This window comes from Lachancea lanzarotensis, scaffold LALA0S01 (genome assembly GCF_000938715.1).
Source record: "Lachancea lanzarotensis genome assembly LALA0, scaffold LALA0S01, whole genome shotgun sequence".
NCBI lineage: Eukaryota > Fungi > Ascomycota > Saccharomycetes > Saccharomycetales > Saccharomycetaceae > Lachancea > Lachancea lanzarotensis.
This window is the reverse complement of record NW_019212879.1, coordinates 1,299,994-1,320,927: the sequence shown is the minus strand read 5'-3', so window position 1 is coordinate 1,320,927 and position 20,934 is coordinate 1,299,994. Positions and strand designations below refer to the sequence as shown.

At 43.5% G+C, this 20,934-nt stretch overlaps 5 protein-coding genes across 5 annotated transcripts; 1 reads left to right on the top strand and 4 right to left on the bottom strand.

Annotated features, from left to right (window-relative positions):
• Positions 1–612: 612 nt before the first annotated feature.
• VPS13 (LALA0S01e13828g1_1) lies at positions 613–9,924 on the bottom strand (the record flags this gene model as incomplete). Its single annotated transcript, XM_022774740.1, has 1 exon — positions 613–9,924. The coding sequence occupies one exon, from the start codon at positions 9,922–9,924 to the stop codon at positions 613–615; it is 9,312 nt and encodes a 3,103-aa protein (XP_022626807.1).
• Positions 9,925–10,275: 351 nt separating this feature from the next.
• Positions 10,276–15,810, top strand: ECM29 (LALA0S01e13806g1_1; the record flags this gene model as incomplete). Its single annotated transcript, XM_022774739.1, has 1 exon — positions 10,276–15,810. One exon carries the CDS (start codon positions 10,276–10,278, stop codon positions 15,808–15,810), a length of 5,535 nt encoding a protein of 1,844 aa, XP_022626806.1.
• Positions 15,811–15,884: 74 nt separating this feature from the next.
• UBI4 (LALA0S01e13784g1_1) lies at positions 15,885–16,574 on the bottom strand (the record flags this gene model as incomplete). Its single annotated transcript, XM_022774738.1, has 1 exon — positions 15,885–16,574. One exon carries the CDS (start codon positions 16,572–16,574, stop codon positions 15,885–15,887), a length of 690 nt encoding a protein of 229 aa, XP_022626805.1.
• Positions 16,575–17,521: 947 nt separating this feature from the next.
• Positions 17,522–18,292, bottom strand: ENT4 (LALA0S01e13762g1_1; the record flags this gene model as incomplete). The annotated part of the gene is made up of 1 exon (XM_022774737.1): positions 17,522–18,292. One exon carries the CDS (start codon positions 18,290–18,292, stop codon positions 17,522–17,524), a length of 771 nt encoding a protein of 256 aa, XP_022626804.1.
• An 871-nt stretch (positions 18,293–19,163) lies between these two features.
• PRP19 (LALA0S01e13740g1_1) lies at positions 19,164–20,764 on the bottom strand (the record flags this gene model as incomplete). Its single annotated transcript, XM_022774736.1, has 2 exons — positions 19,164–20,686; positions 20,752–20,764. The coding sequence occupies 2 exons, from the start codon at positions 20,762–20,764 to the stop codon at positions 19,164–19,166; spliced, it is 1,536 nt and encodes a 511-aa protein (XP_022626803.1).
• Between the last annotated feature and the right edge of the window lie 170 nt (positions 20,765–20,934).

Below are 20,934 nucleotides of genomic sequence, written 5' to 3'. Positions count from 1 at the left end.
TTCCTCTCATGACTTGTTAGTACAAAGTGATGAAAGAAGTCGTACGCACCAGCTGGCTGGAGTTAGCAATGGTGCCAGCAATGGCGTCAACAACAGTGTCCACAACGGTGTCCACAAGCATTCCTGTGTTCCAATGTGAACAGCACTCATTAGGCGAGCTGAATACTGTTCAGGACGACTGTCCCGAAATAACAATAGCAGAAACGCATATTCATGTGCGACATAGGTGATCTGTTGAAACAATCTGCATCTTATCTGTGAAGCTGTTGATCAAAGTAATACCTGCATTTTATATTTAGATCTTACATATGCTGAGCAAACAGATCACGCTGGACTTGATTTGATGCTCAGAGGTCGCAACTGATGTTTCCACGTCAGTTAAGTTATTGATGTTTGAAACCAAGATGTGATGGGCCGCTACCATCAAGCGCTCCAAACAGACTGGTATATGATCAAGCACGTTTCAAAGCTGTTGACAATCAATGGAAAGTTAATCTTCTCAACGATACTCCCACTGCTAAGCTATTTCATTTATTTTCAAGAGCCGTATATCCCACAACATACGGAACGTCAAATCATGCTGAGAATTCCGTGTGCTCGAATTGTCAAGGATCAAAGTTCTGCCTGACAATACTTGTTATACTCATTGACTGCGATAGAGATGTGCTTGTACAAGAACCTCTTTTCCTCGGCATCAGTGATGGGCACAAACAATTCAGTGGATGCGTTTTTTAGCGTAATGACCAATCCCGCCCTCTCCAAAGTCATGGCCCTAACATCCTTGTAACGAACTTTCCACATTATTTCCAAGTTCGACAACCGAACCTCGATCACATGCGAAAGAGATACAATAACCGCTAGTTGCTTGCCCGGTAGTACGACGTGCGCAAGATATTTGTCAGTAATGCATTCACCACCGTTGGAATTTTTGAGCCAGAATTGTCCCTGAGACTCACGCAGATTAAATGGTTTGATGGTTTTGTCAAAACCCACATACCGAGGAAGGCGGACACGATTCGTCAGCGATGCATCCATGACCGTGGTGGTGTTTCGAATTCCTTCACTAACATTGCTCGCCAAGTCAAGCACTCCGATTGCAGTCTTGGTTGGAAGGCCTATGAAACCTTTGCCTAGACCCTTGAAAAAGCCTGGCATTCCTTCTCTCGAGGCACCTTTATATGGATCGAAGGCGATTCCACGTAGCCCGCTACTGATCCCGTTGACAAACGATGTTGCACCGGAGCCAATTCCATTCATGCTTTTGCTATTTTTTGCCTTTCTTTGCTCGAGTCTGCGGCGTTCTTGAAACTCGCTATCTTGTGTGGCGACTGATAATCCTTTGGCTACGGAACCTGTAAACCGAGCGAAACTATCGGATAGTCCAAACACAGACTTTTTGACAAAGCTCAAACCACCCTTAGCAATACTGATGCCAAGTTCTTGAGGTCTATCGTTTAGCATGTAACCCTGGTAGGGCTCATAAAATATATCCCAAACACCTGAGCTTATGTTGTTGAAAAGACCGACAGGATTTCCCAAAAAGTCCGCTGATCCCAAGATTTTGTGAATTTGGTAAAAGAACTGCTGGCTGTAATGGGTTTGAATGGCACTAAAGAGCATAGGCAAAGGAACTTTTACATTATCCAAAAACAGCGAGTTCAGTTTTATAGGTGCATCATTGACATTTCCTAGTGCCATTGTCAATACATTTGCAAAAAACATCAGCGTATTTTGAGATGGAACCTTTTCTGTATCAGCGTTCAGGCGCTCAGTACGAACGAAAGACAAATGAAGCATAGTAGGCTGCAAATGGAACACCTCGAAATAAATATCTTTGTTTCTTTGCAGCTCACTAGGATACGGAAGCATGGAATATTCTGTATCTAACTCGTCTTTGATTTCAACGATCCAAGACGCACCAGGAAACTTTGCAAAATCAATAAGAGCAAAAAGGAAATCTTCGTCGAGCTGAATTGTGAGCTCCTGTAACAAGAGAGTAGCGTGTTTCAAATAAAGAACTCCATGCGTGTCATCTTTCACCTTTGAGACAGAGCCAGATAAAACAGGATGGTTGCTGAGCTCTTTGAAGTTTTTCTGGATCGCTGTGGGGTAAAGGATATTAGGGAAAATTCCACCAAATAGCTGATTGTCAATTTGCATCCACTTGAGCTTGAAGCTTAACGTTTGATACAGGTCTGACTCATTGAATCTCAATTCTAAACCACTTAGCGTGATATAACACAGCTCGTGTAAGCGTGCGTTAATGAGTGATATACCGAGACCATCTAACGATACGATGATTTTGGTGGAAACGTTCTTGTCTTCCTCTTTTGCCTCGAAGCGGTCACCTTTGTCCGAGGACAATGATGTTGTGGTGGTTTGCCCTGACTTGAGCTTATAAAGACTCAACTCAGGATTATAGTTGGTAATAACTAGTGCTTGAGTTGGACCATCTGCTACGACGTTCAAATCCACAATATCAGTAGACTCTGCAGAACTTCGAGCAGACAACCTCATGGGTCGCAAGTTGCCTATTTCTGCCAGTTGTATTTCGCGCTTGCGTTGCCGAGATGTCAAGATCAGCTTCTTCTGTCGGGCAGCTGGGTAATCCCAAGCATAAGGCATTGCACTTCTCGGCGGAACTCTGTAATAAAGTGGTTCATATTTCATGTCTCCCAGATCATCGTACAAGTCATAGTCTTCATCATTATCGAACGCGTGCGGATCACGCTGATAAAATATAAACTCGTGGTCACTGAAGTTTCGAATCGAATAAGGCCATTGGCCTTTAGCGTCAGCTATGTTGATAAAGATGGTGGAATCTTCTAAAACAATGTCAAGCTTCAGCAGTTGATGACCAGATCCATTCTTCAAAACTTTCACGTAGCTTGATCCGATGTCTTTGATCATAAAAGGTGAAGACCATTGTGACTGAGATCCGAGAAACTTTATGCACATATGCTTATCAACAACGTTCCTCATTTTGTAGAGCGGGACAGAAACGTTTGAATGCGCTTTCATGACGGAACTCGATCCATATTCGCTCACTTCTAAATCGAAATCAAGACTGTTCCGGATAATATAGCGAGGTAGTAATTTAACAATTTTACTGAGTGCAAATTTCCCGCTGCCCTCTGAGATAGTCACACCAATGTTGCTCTCTTGGTTTCGGTTAGGAATTTCCATGGCTAGATCCACTGACCGACCGATTGCATCAAATGAAGTCTGAAGACTCCAGTGAGAGTCTTTAAATTTGATTCGGGCCCGATTTTTATTAGAGCGGTCACTTTCAAATGAAAACATAGTTGGCTTTGTATAGCGAGTTGAGTCCTCTGCTTTCAACGATACTTTGGAGAAGGCTGTGTTATGACCATCTCCTTCTATCTGAAGATCCCGGTCTGTCCCATTGTAAATGATGTAAGGCGAATAAATGCTAATAACTTTAGCACGCGAACCTTCGATCCTTTGATAATGAAGCTTCAAGTTCAGATTTTGTCCATTTTCATACCGCAAAGCAATCAATTTTTCGGGCTCCAACTCTGATTCGGGCTTTGTGTTTATTAGAGCTTGTTCAGACATGCCTACGCCTCCGTCTTCTGGCCGCAATGACAACAAAATATAGTCGCTCAAGGTCACACTGTGTACCAAAACGCGCTCGCCAATTTCAAGGTAACACATTCCAGTTTCGTTCTTCGACCTTGACTTATTCAAGCCCTCTGATTTCCAAAACAACTTATAATGCACTGGAAATGGAAGCAAGTTTTCAAGAACCAGTGGTGACGAAACTACCATATTCATATGAGGATAAATTCTCGCCAAAGGCTCGTTGGAATCAAATTTAGCATCGACTTCATAGTAGAAAGGGACATCGGTTTGATTTGAGTCGCACGATATTGAACTTGGATTTGACAAGAGGTCTTTCCAGTACAAACTTCTGCTTGACCAGCTATAGTCGCCAGCAGGTTTCAGATAAACGCGGGCGTTGTAAGCATCTTGCGCCGGCACTGAGCGAGACTGTCCAGGTGCGACTTTATGAATACTATCCTCATCACCTGATAACTTGAAAAACAGATCCCCATCTGTTGCATTTTGAACCACAAGGGTCGATTTGACGGTGATTTGCTTGACATTATCCTCGCAAAGCTTCAGTTCACATGCTAGTCTCGCATGTACGCCGTTTACGGCAGGATGCAGCGTGTAAACGTCTTCGCCTTCGGAAGTCGCATCTATTTTCAAGGTTGTTTGGAAATCCTGGTCCACGATACGGACAGCTAAAATGTTCATCGAGTCGTCGGTATCCAGGTTTTCTCGAACCTTTCTCCAGTCCTCAAATTCCCAAGGGACGGCAATGCCATTTTCGAGAATTGTCCTGTTCTGTGATTCTGCGGACTCTTTAGTTGGAATCCAGACTTCTATTTTCATACCAGTGTCATTGAAAAGTTTGTAAGGTTTTGTAGCCCCTCTCGCCTCGGTATCTTCCTTCTCATACAGGGAATTGGGAATTTGCGACAAGAGTGCAATAGTGCGGGAAGACAGAGTCACTTCAGCCAGCTCACGAGAAATAATATCGAAGTAAAGAGCCACATCGCCTTCAATACCTTTTGAGAGGTGAAAAGATAATGGTACCGATTCAATTAGAGGCTCCCAGCTAGACCTCGAATAGTTAAAAATGTTCGCGTAGGTTTCGATGGAAGAAATCAACTCAACATCATTAGACCAATCTTTTGCTGTCACGTTGAAGGGCTTAATATTCATGTCGATAATAGGAAGTTCGTGAACATCTCCGATCAACACGAGTCGTAAGCCTTGAAGATCAGCGTTGAGCTTCTCTTTTTTTACTATCGTGACTTGTTGTTTATTCTCGACCCTTTCACTTGATAAATGACTAATGGATGATATCAAGCTCGGAGCGTATCTCGAAAGGGTCTTTCTAAACTCTTTTGAAAATGCGCCATTAGCAGCCTCCTCATCTTCAGTCGTCTCGTTCGTCAATCCGTGCTCTTTAGCAAGTACCATCGCTCTGTTGAAAATCGACATCGCGAGTCTTATATCTCTCAAAGCTAGTCTCATTGTGAGTGGCTCAATAGACACCTGAATTGACGTCAAAAACTTTTCCAAGGTCGAATCTCTACGATCTATTACCGCTGATGCAGAAAAATCATCCAGCAGACGTATGCGATTTTCATCGAACGACTGCATCTTGCAAAGAAACATTCCAACATTGTTAGCATTCGCAGAAGTGACATTCTGCTCGGAAAGGAGCAATTGGCCTACATTGAAAACGATAGCTTCGGTGTTCAGGTCCGAAGGATCGGACAACAGAATGATGGAACTATCAACGATGTTAACGGAGTAGTATAATTGGCTTCGAGATACAGCAGGCTGAGGTTCTACATTTTGTGGTTGTTCTTCGACTGTTGAAAACACTTTCGCGGGGGAATTGATATTGACAGAAGCATCAACAAAGGATTTCAACGAAAACAAGAAGTCCAATGCTAGAATTATCCGGGGACTGTCCACGGTAATGCTGATATGGTCGATCTCCGAAGAACCACGATTAACTTTCTTGAAAGAAGCCATGAATTGGTAGTTTCCATTTGAGACCTTCGGTATAATCTCATTATAACGACTGTATTTCGTGTGCCTGATATCATCTATGGTGAAGGATGAAATATGGGTTTCAGCCTTCATCCCCGTTTCTTCGTTTGTTTCGAGACTGAGACCAATCTCGTTGAAACTTATTTTAGTTAGAGCCTGATCCTTAATGTCATCACGGTGCTTCGTGCCATTGTACAGAGTTAATGACACTTCAGGAGCAGAGAACTCAAGAGAGATGTCCGTACGTTGAGTTGGACCAGACTCTTCAAATGAGCTATCGTTGAGAGCCGGCGACGAAGTTTTCAACCCACTGCCCGTAGGCACGACTTTGTTCGCAAACAAAGCAATATCTTGAACCTCATCCAATTTCTGTTCATGCTGGTCAATAATAAATGCATTAGGTAAATTTTGAGAAAGCACGTATAAGTATTGCAGCTGTAGTTCTGTGACATTCGCGAGTAGAGGCTCAAAAAATCCCTTTACCATCAACTTAGATGTTAGTCCTTCGCTGTACTGATGATGATCAATGTCGAAATGCAAATTCAGGCCGTCCACAATGTTGAGTTGCTGAATTTTGCCTCCTTCCAAATGAAACTGGGTAGCAAGACTTCCTGATCTTATACCAGTCTTTATTTGATTGATAAGTTCACTCTCACTTTTCTCAAATGAGTTAAATATCGTCAGCTCCCCTAAGTAAAAGGACAGCTTATCGTAGAGACCTTTTTTCGGGTTTATAAGCTTAGGAAACGTAACGACGGGAGCCCTTATCATAATATCAAGTTTTGTGGTATTGACAGTATCAATGCTGGGGGCCCTATCATAGGCGGCCTCTCGCGCCCTATCAAAGAGCACCTTCATTTTCTGGAATTTAGCCAAAAAGTTAATGATTCGATTGACTGCCTCATCGACGATATTGATATTCATCGAGCCTGTCTTGAAACCAACAGCCGAAGAGTATTCAAAATCCTCATTGTGATTATCAAAAGTCTCGTAGGATAACTCGGCCAACTCATTTCCATTCATACTGATCAATTTTCTGAGCGGGGACGCAGGCGACAACTCATCGTGAATTTCGTTAGTCAACTCCATCGTGCCAAGTTTTGCCTTCAGTCTCATCTTCTCGGGAAGGATGAAAAGCTCAACTTCGGCCGCGCTTAATTCCAAAGTGGCCAACTTCTCGGCCTCATCGTTGAGCAGAACGATAACATTGCCTAAGTTCATATTCATGTTGATCTGTTGAGGAGAATCCGCTACGTCTGGAGAATTGTGCTTCAAAGCATCCACCGGCATCTCTGGAGCATTGGGATCAGTAAATGTTGTGAGGGTATAATTGAGAAGCGTTAGAATTGATTTCGGGGTTAACACGACGGTTAACTCAGTCATAGTGATGTCAATATCCTGATCAAAAACTTCAATCAAAGTATCATTATACGTAACAATTCTTTGTGTGCGTTTCAGTTTCAGCTTAAACAGAGGTGACCCTTTGGTTGATTGCTCAGAGGAGGATATTAGATTTTTGAACTCATCTGAGATACTATCATCAATGCAATCTTCAATTTTGAAAGACTGAAGGTCTAGTCCTAACAACATATCCTGGACTCTCTTGGAGAAGTCGAGGCGCAAGTTGTTCCCTATCAAGTTGACTAGTAAATCAGACTTCAGTGATTTCGCATCAACGCACTTGAACATTGACAGCTGAATGGTCTCGACATCAAACTTCAGATGAAGGAGCCGCTGTTTGAGTTCCGCAGCAGACATTCCACTTATGCTTTGCAGAGTTTGTCTCAGAAGGTAGACCTCTTTAGCCGCAGAACTTTGCTCAATCCCCTCATCGCGATTACGATTATTCTCTCCTTCTTCCCAGCCGCCCTGGGCATCCTGCAAATCTGGAATGCACTTGTCAATCAGCTGCATGATGATTTTGTATTGAAAATCGTTGAGGGAGATTTTGAGAAGAGGTAATTTACCATATACCTTGACTTTGGGTAAGTTTAGAGCTTTGGGCAATATTGAGATATCCACGTCCAACCCGACTTCAAGATCATTCAAAATAGTTAATGGGCTCTCTCGTTCGCTCACCTTAAGATCAGATATCGTCGATCGTATGTCAGGCCCAACCAAGACTTGCGTATCGGTCAAACGAAGCTTGAACCTGTCAAACATCAGTCTCTTTAAATCTTTCGAGTCCAGCTTTTCATACTCACTGGGGCTTAAGTTTTTGTATTTCCTCAATGTTTCTCTTGGAACAAGATCACTCGTAATAGATATGTGGCCAGCATCTATAACGGCACATGGCGTTTCCCATTTATGAGGATCTAATGGAAGGATGAGTAATGGAGCTTGCAAGTCCAGATTCAAGTTGACAGTTTTATGATCTTCCAAAATAGATTCTAGTCCCATTCTGCTCTGAACCGACCAGCTTCCTACCGTTGCTTCAGCAGCGCTCATTATGGCCCCAATTGTATCCAGATGTTGCTGAGGAGGACGAAATTGTCTTATGATTTCGTTAATAAAATGAACATGGTAAAAGACCGTCATACTACGGAGTTTAATATCCATCTTGTTGTCAGCAGAATCGTCCAATGGGTTATTTTCAACAAGAACATGGAAAAACGGCTCTTCTAGACGGGGCGATTGGCCATTTTCATCCAATTGTAAATTTTTGACACTGACAATATGCTTGTATAAGGTATCTGGAGAGCCATCTTCAACCTTGAGTTCGTGCAATTTGAAAGAAGCAAGAAACGAGTCTGAACGTTGGCTGAACTCAGTTTGTGAGTTTTCGAAAATAACCTCACCTATTTTGACACCATTCTTCCTGTCTATGATAGAGAGAGAACCTCGATGCAGTGCACAAGTTATTTTGGTCACAATTCTTTCTCGTGGAACATCTAGAATATCTGGGCCGGTTTCTTTCTCATCATACTCAATGGCATCATAAAGCTCTTGCCTCTGTTCTGTAGACATCGCGAACTCATCAGAGTCGGTGCTGTTTGATGATCCACCGCTCCACCAAGAAGAGAACCATCCTGGAGAATTGTTCGTGGTGTCCTTGCCCGAATCTTTGGCATTGTGCTCGTTCTCTAATCTCTTGGTGGCATAAGACCTCCGAGCCTGGACTCTAAAAGATTTAATATCCTCGAATGTCAAGCATTTATGCAGGTCCCTGAGTTTTTCTTGGTCACTTGCAGACAGCTGCTGTGATTTAGCATCTGCAGCAAGCTTGGCTTGCCACAAATCCACGTATTCGTTCTTTTTGCCCTTTCTCCACTTGATGTAATCCCAACTCCATTTATAGTTCTTTTCATGCACTTCCTGGAGCACGGCCTCCGCAGCATATTTCATCCAAGCTGTCGGGTTTTCACTGACCGTGCAAGCAGGTCTTTTCCTCCTAAATTTCAAAGTTTTCTCATACCAATGCAGCTTGGATAATGTATTCAAGATATCCTCGTACTGGCAGTTATTGATATCAAATCCGAACTCATCGAAAATTAGGCCGACGTCGATATGAGGGCTTTCGTCCGAAGCTCCCAACTTATTCAAAACTAGCCTTCCAGCTCCAGTCACAGGTTTAAGCAGGAATTGGTGTTCGGGACGGGTATTTTTGTTGCAGATCAGATTCCGCAGGCGTCTGAAGAGCTCGTCATGGTCTGGATGGTACACACTTTTCGTATCTGCATTCCAATAAACAGCCAGCGAGTTCAAGGTCAGAAGTTTGCGAGCAATAGCACTCGTTATGGATATGAAACTAGGCTCCCAGTTCTCATCTGTGGAAACGACTGACAGCTCGCTCAGTGTAACACCCACAGAGTAGGGCACCTCAGAAAATACGTTTTCCATATCCTCGTACCTCACATGAATGTTTTTAATCGACACCTGTAGATTATCAACAATCTTGGTAACCAAAGATTGCGTGAAAGTCTCGTTTGCGTCTGTTGCGTTATCATCGTGAGGTTGTGCCTTGCTTATAGCCTCAAACTCATCCAATTTTTGCAACTTGAGGCGCAATTCGCGCTCTTCGTCGTCTGCTGCATTGTCGGCAGACTGATCACGAGGACCACACAGCAGATACACATCTTCAATAAGAATTTTCACAGGTTTGTTTTTCAAGCTTGACCACGGTACTTGTAGCGTTAAGTCGCCTAGAAAGCCAAATTGCACATCAATTGGAAGATGCAGTGCATCTAGAGATTCTCTCTTCAACTGCAAGTTCTTCAGTTTCACGTCACCACTCCAGATGCCAACATTGAGCTGTTTGCTATCGAAGTTCTCCACATATGCTCCCAAAAACCGATTGAGCAACCCTGCCGCTAGCGACTCCAGCATCTTCGGATCAGTGGGATCAGCAACTTTAAGGGGGTTACGTCTTCAAAGACCTGTTCGATGTCAATGATGACTAGTGACAAGGTTAAAGTTTGATTTTGCTCGACGAACAAACGAATCTCACGTCTTGTCTCATCGTGAGGGAGGGTTGCTATAATACAATTGCTGCCTTAATTCTAGATTATATATATACGAAAATATCCATATCGCGTGGCACGAAATCTTTTGACGTTTAATTAGTCTACTCTAATGACATCGTCGCCACTGGTATGAGATCGATCCGAAAATACAGAAAGTAGGAGGGCATAAAGCGCGGTGATAAGGGATTCGTTAAGTGCAAAAGAGTCAATTGCGATGGTGTTGACAGAAAATGAGGAGGTACAGCTCTTAGAAAAGGCAGATCTGAGATTCGTGCTTGCTGCATCTGAAGAGGCATTGGAACGCAATCTGGACATATTCTTTCCGGCAGTGTTGCTGAAGCTCTCATCGGAACATGCTTCAGTGCGACAAATGGTATTCCAAGTTGTGAAAAATGTGATGGGTCGCATAAGCTCATTGAAAAGCGTCAAGCTGCCCACTGCCAAGCTCATCGCTCAAGCACAAGAGAAGTCAGGCAATTGGCCCGCTGTTGGACAGTATAGTCTCTTGTTTGCCTCACGAGGTGTGGATCGCATGGATGTTGAGGAGAAGCGGGATCTGGTGCCACAAGTAATCTCAAATTTCTCGTCTCTTCCGGAATCTTTAAAACCTCGCATGTTCAATATTCTGTGCAAACTGCTCTTGAGCTGGAAGGGACCACCAAGGACCACACTTGAGGAACAAAATACGCGCAAGCTGCTGGATGTGGGCTCAATGGAAGACAAACAAGTTTTGCTGGAGAAATTTACGCAATTTTTTTTCCTAAAATCGCTTCAGGCCGACCGAGAAGCTAATGTCATTCCGCGTGGTTATAGTTGTCCTGGGCTTAGTGTTCCTGATGTTGAATTCTTCACCTACAACGCAGGTGTGAGTTTCAACAAAGAGCATCTACTGGCCTACAAAGAAGCCATTTTTCGCTTTGTTATCAGCGGCTTCCTACCACAAGACATGCAGGCTAAATTTCTAACAGTGGTATCGACCGATAATTCTGATCTTTCCAACCAGGCTAGTGAATTTTTGAAGAGGGTTCATATTTTTCACGAAGATGAGCAATTCATCGCAAGCTTGATTACTCTTTACATGGGCGACAAAGACTCGGGCAGGCCCCCTGTGGCGCCGGTTTTGCAAGAGAAATTACTTTCCATTTTGACGATGAGTACCTTGGCCACCAAGGATTTTAGGGCAGTCAGTGTAATATCATCTGTTGGGTTGAACTCACCACTTTTTAAATTACGATCTACGGCATTGAATTTCATTCAACATGTCGCAACGCATAACCACGCTGCCTTGGCAATTCAGGACAATACTTCCGATTTTTCGACAAATATAGCATCACAGATTCGTAATAATCTGCATAACGAAGGATGGCCCCTCTACCAGCTTAATTCATCTGTCCCTAACTTCGGACAAAGTCTAGAACAGAGGCGAAAGCAGTATGAAACCCTAGGGGTGATATTAAAGCAAGATGAAGCCTATGTTCAAGATCTCTCTTTTGTCGAATTTCTGCTGGACTCATTGAGGGGTGATTTGAGCATTTTCAGAGTGACTATTCAGGACGCCCTGACATCGTTAAGTCCGCTCATGAAAACACTCTCTGACCAAATGAAGGAAAAGCTCAAGGCAATTGCAATGAAAATTTTAAATGACAACGTCGACTTATATCACGGCAGTCCAGACAATAAGGAGGCGCTCATGTTTTGCAGAATCGTGATGATCAAATTCGTCAACTCTACATTTCCTTTTGAAGATCCCGAAGCCAGACTTCTCAATGTGATGGGCACATGCAAAGACAATCGTCTCGATGTCAGAGAGGAATCGTCCAAAGGTCTACACCCTTACTGGTACAAAGTCTCCCAGTCCTACAATGCTCAACGTTCCAGTCCATCTTATCAAAAAGCCGGTGGTAACATTGAAGAGGTTTTGTTTCCTGGCACAGAGAAATTATTACTTGCATTTGTATCCAAACTGAGGGGCCGTGGATCCGGACGCCTTGACGCGGTTAATCAAACCTTAAGCGAGGCCACCAGATTCATATTTAGAAGCTTGGTGAGTCAGGTCACCTCGAGAGAAAAAAAGTATTTTATAGCTCAAGATGAGCATTGGCTCTTACGGGTCGAAAATACGTTGCAGACCAGTGAGAATGTGAAGTCATTAGTAAAGAATGAAATTGCAGGAATAAGCGAAGAGGTTATGCTCAACTTTCTCACGATCTTGATAGAGGAATTAGTTGATGAGAAGAGCGCAACAAATGAAAACCAAACAGATAGCGAAGCTATCCGTTATGGGTCGCTGGTCGTGTTTTTTGCTGAATATGCGAAGAAAAGCACCATCCAGGAGTTACGTGGTTTGATTCACAAGATTCAAAAAGCATTAGAAAAAGAATACTTATTTTCGGAAGAAGACACCGATGTTATTGCAAGATTATTTGGTGTCCTCTTTGCTGTTTCCTCCAACGATGACGAGGTAGCTAGCTTGCTTAAAGGTACTAACGTTCCAGTGGAGTCTAAATCATTTGTCTGGGCATTGCATTCTGCGAGCTACTCTGTTCCTCTTAGTGTCTTGCACGGGAATACGTTGGATAACGAACAGTTTCGCTGCTATATTGAAAAATTGAAGGAAGCTGCGACAAAATCGCAGATACATTCAGTTGCAATGAGAGGCTTAAATCCGTTATTGAAGTATGGCCTTTTAAACTTATTGAAAGAATCCTCAAGACTATCTCTACTTGAAGGACTCTCAACATTGTTCCGGAAAAACCTTTTGAGAAACCGTGATTCTGTATTTCTTTGGGCACTGCTGTCACTATATGCCACTGATGAACAAAAGCTTGAGAATTACTTTGGAGCTTTACAGAGTTCGCATGACTCAAAGGAGCTGGAATTCCAGTTCTACACTGGTGAGGCAATTTCTATTGTGGCAGGAGGATGGAAGTCTAAAGTTCTCATTAATGAAAGTTGCTTGGACGAGAGGTCGATTTCAAATCTAGATTCTAAATTCAACGATAAGTCTGCTGACAGCATTCTACTCAAATTAGTCGAGTTTTGTAGGGCCACAAAACCATCCCTACGAAAAGCTGCTTGTATTTGGCTCTTATGCTTTGTTCAGTACCTGGGAAATGCAGATGCGGTACGTGTCAGGGCGGAAGAGATACATTTATGTTTTGTTCGGTTCTTGGCAGAAACCGATGATATTGTCCAAGACTCTGCTTGCAGAGGCCTTGGCCTTATTTATGATTTGTGCGACACGAACAAGCAAGAAAGTATGTTAAGAGGATTATTGAAATCTTTCGTCGATCCCAAAGCCACAACGGGCATAGTTCCAGGTACAGTCAATTCTGAGACACAGCTATTCGAGCCTGGGACGCTCAACACCAATGAGGGATCATTGACAACATACAAAGATATTTTAAATTTGGCAAGCGAAGCTGGCGATCCCTCTATGGTTTATAAGTTCATGCCTCTCGCAAAAAGCTCGGCGCTATGGACGTCAAGAAAAGGAATGGCTTTTAGTCTCACGTCAATGTTTTCGAAGGTATCTCTAGAGGACCTTCTTTTGTCGAATCGGACATCGGCTGAGAAGCTCATTCCTCTTCTTTACAGATATCGCTTCGATCCCTATCGGAATGTTGCAGATGCCATGAACGGAATTTGGCAAACCTTAATCAAGAGCACTGTTGAGACTGTCGAAACTTTCCATGACCCTATATTGGAAGAGGTTCTTGCGGGAATGGGTGCCAAGGATTGGAGAGTAAGGGAAGCCAGCTCCTACGCTTTATTGGATCTCTTGAGCTATAGCAGCGATGCCTCCTATTGTGAAAATCTTGAAGCGATATGGACTATGGCTTTTAGAGTCATGGACGATGTCAAGGAAACTGTGCGATCCGCTGGTCTTAAGCTCACCAAGGTTCTTTCCTCATCTCTCCTAAGAGTTTCACGCAAAATTGCTGATCAAGCTAGTTCTCAAGAAACGCTCAGTAGGATCATATCATTATTTTTGGGCTCAAAAGGCTTGAACAGTGATGCAGAGGAAGTGAAAAATGTGGCACTCAAGACGTTGATGAAATTGATCGAGGAGGCTGGGGACACGCTCAGGAAGTTTGCGCCCATGTTAATCTACGAATTTTTGATGTTACAGTCGTCACTCGGACCGCAGGAAATCAACTACTTAACGTTGAATGCCGATAAGTACAACATCAGTGCTAATGCAGTCGACCTACAAATAGCTTCTGCCATACAAAGCTCTCCCATAATGAGAAGCGTGGAACAACTTATCAAATTATGCAGCGGCGAACTCTTACCTACTATGGTTGAAAAGATGATTTTGGCGTCCAAAAAATGTATCGGCCTTCCTTCAAAAATTGGATGCACTAGATCAATCGACCTACTTGTAAGCTCGTACCCTTTCGAATTGAAGCCATTTGGCGCCAAACTCTTGAAGGCTTGTATGCTTGGTCTAAGCGATAGAAATCAAGTCGTCCGTGAGGCGTACGCAACAGCCCTGGGCCGCGTCTGCAAACTGTGCACGCCGGAAAGAATCAGCAAATACGTGGGCAAGCTCATAAGCAGATTTATGGACGCGGAAAATGAATCTGATCGTCTCATAGTTGGGCTAGCAATCGAATCCATTTACAAGTACTCAGCATCTATGTTTGACAGTGTGGCATCGGCATTTTTGCCGTTTATATTTGTTGCAAAGCATAGCAGCGGTAATGTCATGGAGGTTTTCACCAGAATCTGGAATGAGGTGGCATCATCGGGTGCAGGAACTGTGCGTTTACACCTTGCTGAGATTGTGAACTTGGCGAGCGGAAATCTCAAGTCACCTTTTTTTGACGTGAGATTGATGTGTGCGAAGAGTGTTTGTGATGTTTGCACATATGCGCTGCCAAGTACTTCCGAAAAGCTCATTGAGCAGCTTTGCATCGTATTACTCAAAGCATTGGAGGGTCGCTCTTGGCAAGGTAAAGAAGTTGTGATAGACTCGCTAGTGTCGCTGGCGACCAAGTTTAACGTTGTTCTGATCAACAAAGAGGAACAAAAAACGGGTATTGAAACACGTCTTCTAAATGAGTTGGCAAGAGACAACCAGCAATACGTACGCGAAGTTCTGCTGCTTATTTTTCCATTTGTCAAGAGCTTTTCAAGTTTAGTCCTGTTCGAGAAGTGTCTAATAGTTGCGCAAAAAGTGATTACTGATATTGACGACAGTGGAGTGAACATGGAGGTTGGAGATGCCGACCTTGATGGCAGTCATAAGAAACAAAGATTGACATCAAGTATCACTCGAAAATCGCAGAAAGATAATCTGGTGAACGAAGAATACAAGATCAAACTTTTGAAGGAATGTGCTGGTGTGTTTGAATTTTCTGTGGTCAATGGACAGTCTGCTGCTCTTTTGGAGTTTCTTAGGAGTTCCACAATTGGTCTTTTTCATTCTCAAAGCATCGTGAACACTTGGAGAAGTCAAATAGCAGTTTCTGAAATCGGCTCTATTGTTGCCCGGGCTGCCGGAGGTAGCTCGGACAGTGAAATTACCCAATTTTTGAGAGACATTTGGTATAAATCCTTTGAGGAAGCTACTGAAGAAGAAGCTATAGAAAACGTTAAAATTCAATGCGTTAAGTTTGGAAGCACGCTCATGGAAAAGAACGTTTCTTTCAAATTTGTTGTAGTGAATAACTTACTCGAGATGCTGCGTTCTGGACCAACACCTCAAGTTGCTGCCGTGCTTAACAACGCAGGAATTGCGTAAGGAGATAGAATGAAAGCTATATGTACTTTTCTACAGAGCTAACTGGTCCCGTGAATCCCGTGCGATAGTATTACTCAAATACCGCCCCGTAGTCTGAGCACCAAGTGGAGAGTCGATTCCTTTTGTATATTGTAGTCAGACAAAGTTCTGCCATCTTCCAATTGTTTTCCTGCAAAAATCAATCTTTGCTGGTCTGGTGGAATACCCTCCTTGTCTTGAATCTTGCTCTTCACGTTGTCAATAGTGTCAGAAGATTCCACCTCTAGAGTGATGGTCTTTCCGGTCAAGGTTTTCACGAAAATCTGCATACCACCACGCAATCTGAGCACCAAGTGGAGAGTCGATTCCTTTTGGATGTTGTAGTCAGACAAAGTTCTGCCATCTTCCAATTGTTTTCCCGCAAAAATCAATCTTTGCTGGTCTGGTGGAATACCCTCCTTATCCTGAATCTTGCTCTTCACGTTGTCAATAGTGTCAGAAGACTCCACTTCCAGAGTAATGGTCTTTCCGGTCAAGGTTTTCACAAAAATCTGCATACCACCGCGCAGTCTGAGCACCAAGTGGAGAGTCGATTCCTTTTGGATATTGTAGTCAGACAAAGTTCTGCCATCTTCCAATTGTTTTCCTGCAAAAATCAATCTTTGCTGGTCTGGTGGAATACCTTCCTTGTCTTGAATCTTGCTCTTCACGTTGTCAATAGTGTCCGAAGATTCCACTTCCAGAGTAATGGTCTTTCCAGTCAAAGTCTTTACAAAAATCTGCATTTTTCCTTGTTCAAATCGATATGTGCTGTTTCGAACGCGTTACACTCAACAGTCTGGTCTTTCCTTAACGTCTTAAACGTGTTCTTATGTCGGAGGTGATGAACAAGCACCAGGTGGCAAATGTAATCAAATCTCGGAACCCCCTGGTATTTATACCCCCGACAATGTCATTTTTCTAATTTACTTCCTGTGGTCCGTTATTATTGAGCCGGCCTGGCCATTTCCCCTTTGGTTCGGGCCATTACCGCCCCTTGTTTTTTCCCGAATCCTCAGCTCGAGTACAAAATATACTTTGCCGGAGAAGAAGTGAGTACAGCACGTGCCAGCTGTCCGGGTAAATATTTCAACGATTCATATCACGTGCATTTTTCTAAACCCGTACACCATTAATCCGTATATTGTGACAGGAAAGTTTTCCAAATTTCGTTCAACATGACCTTAAGATCTCAATTTCATAGTATAAGGCGGCAATACATGTTTATTGGGCAATAGTGTGGAAAATAAAGGTACGAGACAATAATCATCAATTGAGGATAACGTAAGCGTTATCACGCTTAGGTCAATGAGACATTTACTATTGCAGCGCGTGTTTCGTGTCTAGCCCTCCAACATTTTGTCCAGGGTGTTCTTCCTAGCTTCGTTTCCTTAATATGGTCTCGAGTAGCGAAAGAATCCGATGGTCGAAGAGTGGGATAAGGAAAAAAAATTATTTGATGGGGGTGAGAATAATGAGTTATGTCGTTACGTACGAGGTGCGGTTTCTTGCGCGCGCAGCAGAACGGCGTGTGTGGGTGGGTGCGTGATTAGTGTTGTGATTAGCACTTGTGTGATTGGCACTTGTGTGATTAGTGTTGTAGTTAGCACTTATGTGATTAGTGTTGTAGTTAGTCCTTCTGTGACTATTTACTTGCCGTCTTTCACTTTCGCTTTTGCTCTCGCTTTCTCTTTCAAAGTAGAAACCGATTGGAAAGCCGTCGCGTCACGCCTCGACGCTTATACGCAGATGCGTTCGACAGCTCATCTTCTCTTTTGTCATCTCGAAAACCGGTAGTGAGGGTACCACCCCAGTCAAAGTTTTCCTCCTCTCGCACCGGCCCCAAAACCACTGGATCCATAGGTTGCCGGTGACTACTTTCGCCATGCCATCGGCTCGAATCCAAACTTCTTTTATGATTTTCGTGCGTTCTTGCATCTGTATTCCCCGAAACCAGCCTTAGATGGCTGTTATCCGTTGATTTTCTGCCCGGCGTCGAAATACTAGACCGGAAGAGAGTGATATCGCTCCTTCGCTTTCGAAGAAGCTCGTCGTCGCGTAAAAGCTCTGAAAGGGAAAATGCAAGTCTTCGTATCTGGCTCGCCATCGTTTCATTCCCACGACTACCTATCGTGAATTCTTTGAGAGTGTTCACAAGGTAAGCATACGATCGTACCCACGATATAAATTCATTCGAACCACTGTTTATAAGATACGAAACCAGCGTCAAGGTCTTCAGAATATGGATTGCGTTGACCTGTGAGCTTTTCCGGTAGTTCCCGCTCAATCTTTTCCGTATCACCTGCGTGATCTCCCGCAGAGTCTTGGGACTGTATGTCAGAACGGAAAGCTCACTCATCAAAGACCCGGTCGCGCCAGTGTATTGGTTGTCATCTGTTGCTTCTCTGACCTTAATTTCGGTCGAAGTCTGTCCTAAGGTCTTGACACTCTTGAGGATCGACATTGACGTTGATCCCGAGGCTCTGTGCGTCAGATTAAGTTCCGTGGATGAATTTGTTGGAGTACAATGAGTGTTAGAAGCCTTTCTCGAGTACGCAATCGGCTCCCACAAGGTGGTAAAGAGCTCCGTTGATGTATCCGCTTTCAAACTATAAGAGATGACAGTCATCGATGCCGTTTATTACCATTTGTTCGTTTGAAATGAGTTCGGTGAACCAGTGTGGTGGTGAAAACGGATAAAGTTAACACGGAGAGAGGCAAGCATACGGAGTCAAAAAGGGACCGGTGCTCTGTTTAGATCATCCACAAGCGAGAATCATCCAGTAGAAGCTTCATGGTCATTGGCCTTTTAATCCTTCCAGTTAGTCGATAACAAAAGCTCGCGCTTGATTATACTACTTTATTCGCCGCCTAATTTGCCTGTACGACTTGATGCGAGCAAAAAAAAACGCGTAGATTTCCCAGAGTACTCTCGCATTTGGCGATTTTCTCCGTACTTCACTTTCCATCAACTATTGTTGGTGAGAACATGAGTTTCAGCGTGGTATCGTATAACGGTAAAGTTTAAGATCTGTGGAACATCAATTCTCTTCTCATTTGTGACTTCGATTCGTCGCCACGGGTCAGGTTGCAATCTGAGATCTAATGTGTGCATCGCTATTAGCCCGGACGTCGGGTCAAATAGCGCCATGAGTAGAATTTCACAATCAATTTGGTCATCATCTCACCGCCTTGGTTTTGTTAGTAGTGTTCGTTCACCCTTGTACGTCTTTACCTGACCTGTTCGCGTATGCAAGTAGTCATCCAAGTTGGGTCAAGTAAACCGAGTTCGCGACTCTTTGTATCGTTCACAAGGCGCACAATTACTCTCTGATTTACTCCAGCTTCAAACTAATCAACTCATTCTCACCTAAACCTTTAATGAACCCGGATTCCGCATCCCACAAGTACGCAAACTCCCGTACGGTGGTAGCATGCGTGAAATCTGGTTTTTTAACCCAAAGCTTGGCTGATTTATCGAACCCATACGACTGAAGAATTGATCGGCCTTGCTTCTCCACAACCACAAACAATGATTTCATGCTAGGTTCAAGATCCCATGCTATCAAACTTTCGTTTTCAAAAGTCAAGATCTCGGACGCAAGAGTGTTAGGTTTTTTCCTCAGATCAAATATCTTGAGTTCCGTTCGTGTGGTGACCACAAGCCAATAGCCGTTTGAAGCAAACTTGGCAGAAGTGATTGGGCCCTCTGATTCAATGTCATGAGTAAACTCGATGGGTGGTTTTTGCAGCTGCGATATGTTTTGCACAATTAAGCTCTTTTCGTTACCTTGAAGTACTAGTAGGCCATCCTTGTGCAAATGCGCATACGATGTAGAAAATTCTTTCGTCCGCAGGGCGTAGGCACACTTCTTCTCGGTGTCGAACAGTGAGATTGCGCCGTTAGAATCAACAGTCAGATAAGCGTGTCCACTGACATCCTTGACCCATGAAATTAGAACGATTGCCCGTCCCTCGTTAAATCGAAGGCTGCTGAGGGCTTTCCCTTCAGATATGTCGTAAATACCATGGCTTCCCATTTTCGTACCGAACATTATCTGTTTGGCGTTTAAAGGTGCCATGAAACTAACTTCGTCATTGTCATTGAGAACCATATTCACTGTTCCGGTTTCAAAATGTGATGCTGAAACCAATTTGAATGATCCTTCTTGGTTGTAGACGGCAGCTATCTTGCCCTCAGCTATGTTGCCGTCTACGAATGACGCATTTAGCGTAAAATTTGACGGCACTTCACAAATCACTTGGATCTCCTCAAACACTTTCGAGCATGGAAGCGAGCGTAACTTTATCTTCCTGCTGTTTTTTGCGAATTCTATGGAATTTTGAGCAATCTTTTGAAGGGCATCCGCTGAGAACTCTGTCAGCAGCTGCTGGTCGGTGCCATCGGTAGCTTCAGGTTCAGTTTGTAGAGATGGTGCCAGATTTTGAGACAAAATGCTCAATTCATGCTTTAGTCTTTCCGTCTCGATTGTTGCTCGCGTGGCAACATTCATCGCCGCATCACACTTGTACAATGCGTTAGACAGTTCCACCTTACTGGCCTCCAATTGCTGTCTTAGCTGGAAGTTTTCTAGCATGACAGCGTCCCATTCGTCTTGTAAAGACGACAGCAGGTTAGGAATGCTATAATTGGCTTTTAGTGTTGAAGAATTCACCGAATTGGACATGGCATATTGTTCCGGGGTCTGTGCTATTTCAATAAGCTCTTGCACACTCAACGGCTCTCTATTGATGGGATCTAGTGCATTTTGTTCAACGTAGGTTTCTATCAATGATTTCTCGAAAACACATTTCGACTTGGGAGAAAAAACAGCCGTTTTCAAAGGCTTTCCGCTGACTTTATAAAGAAGTTAGTAAAATAAGGACAGGCTCACAGTTCAAGACTTCACAAGTAAAACATACTAGCACAAAACATGCTATTCTTGGTGCAACAAAATCTATATCTACTCCTACTTATGATGATGCCCTTTGCCAGGTTATATATTGATTGAAAAATAGCCTTCATAATTACCCGGCAAGCGGCATCGAGAAGATGTCAGCACTCGAATAAAGCACCCAGAAGGCAGTGGGATCGTCACTAAGCCG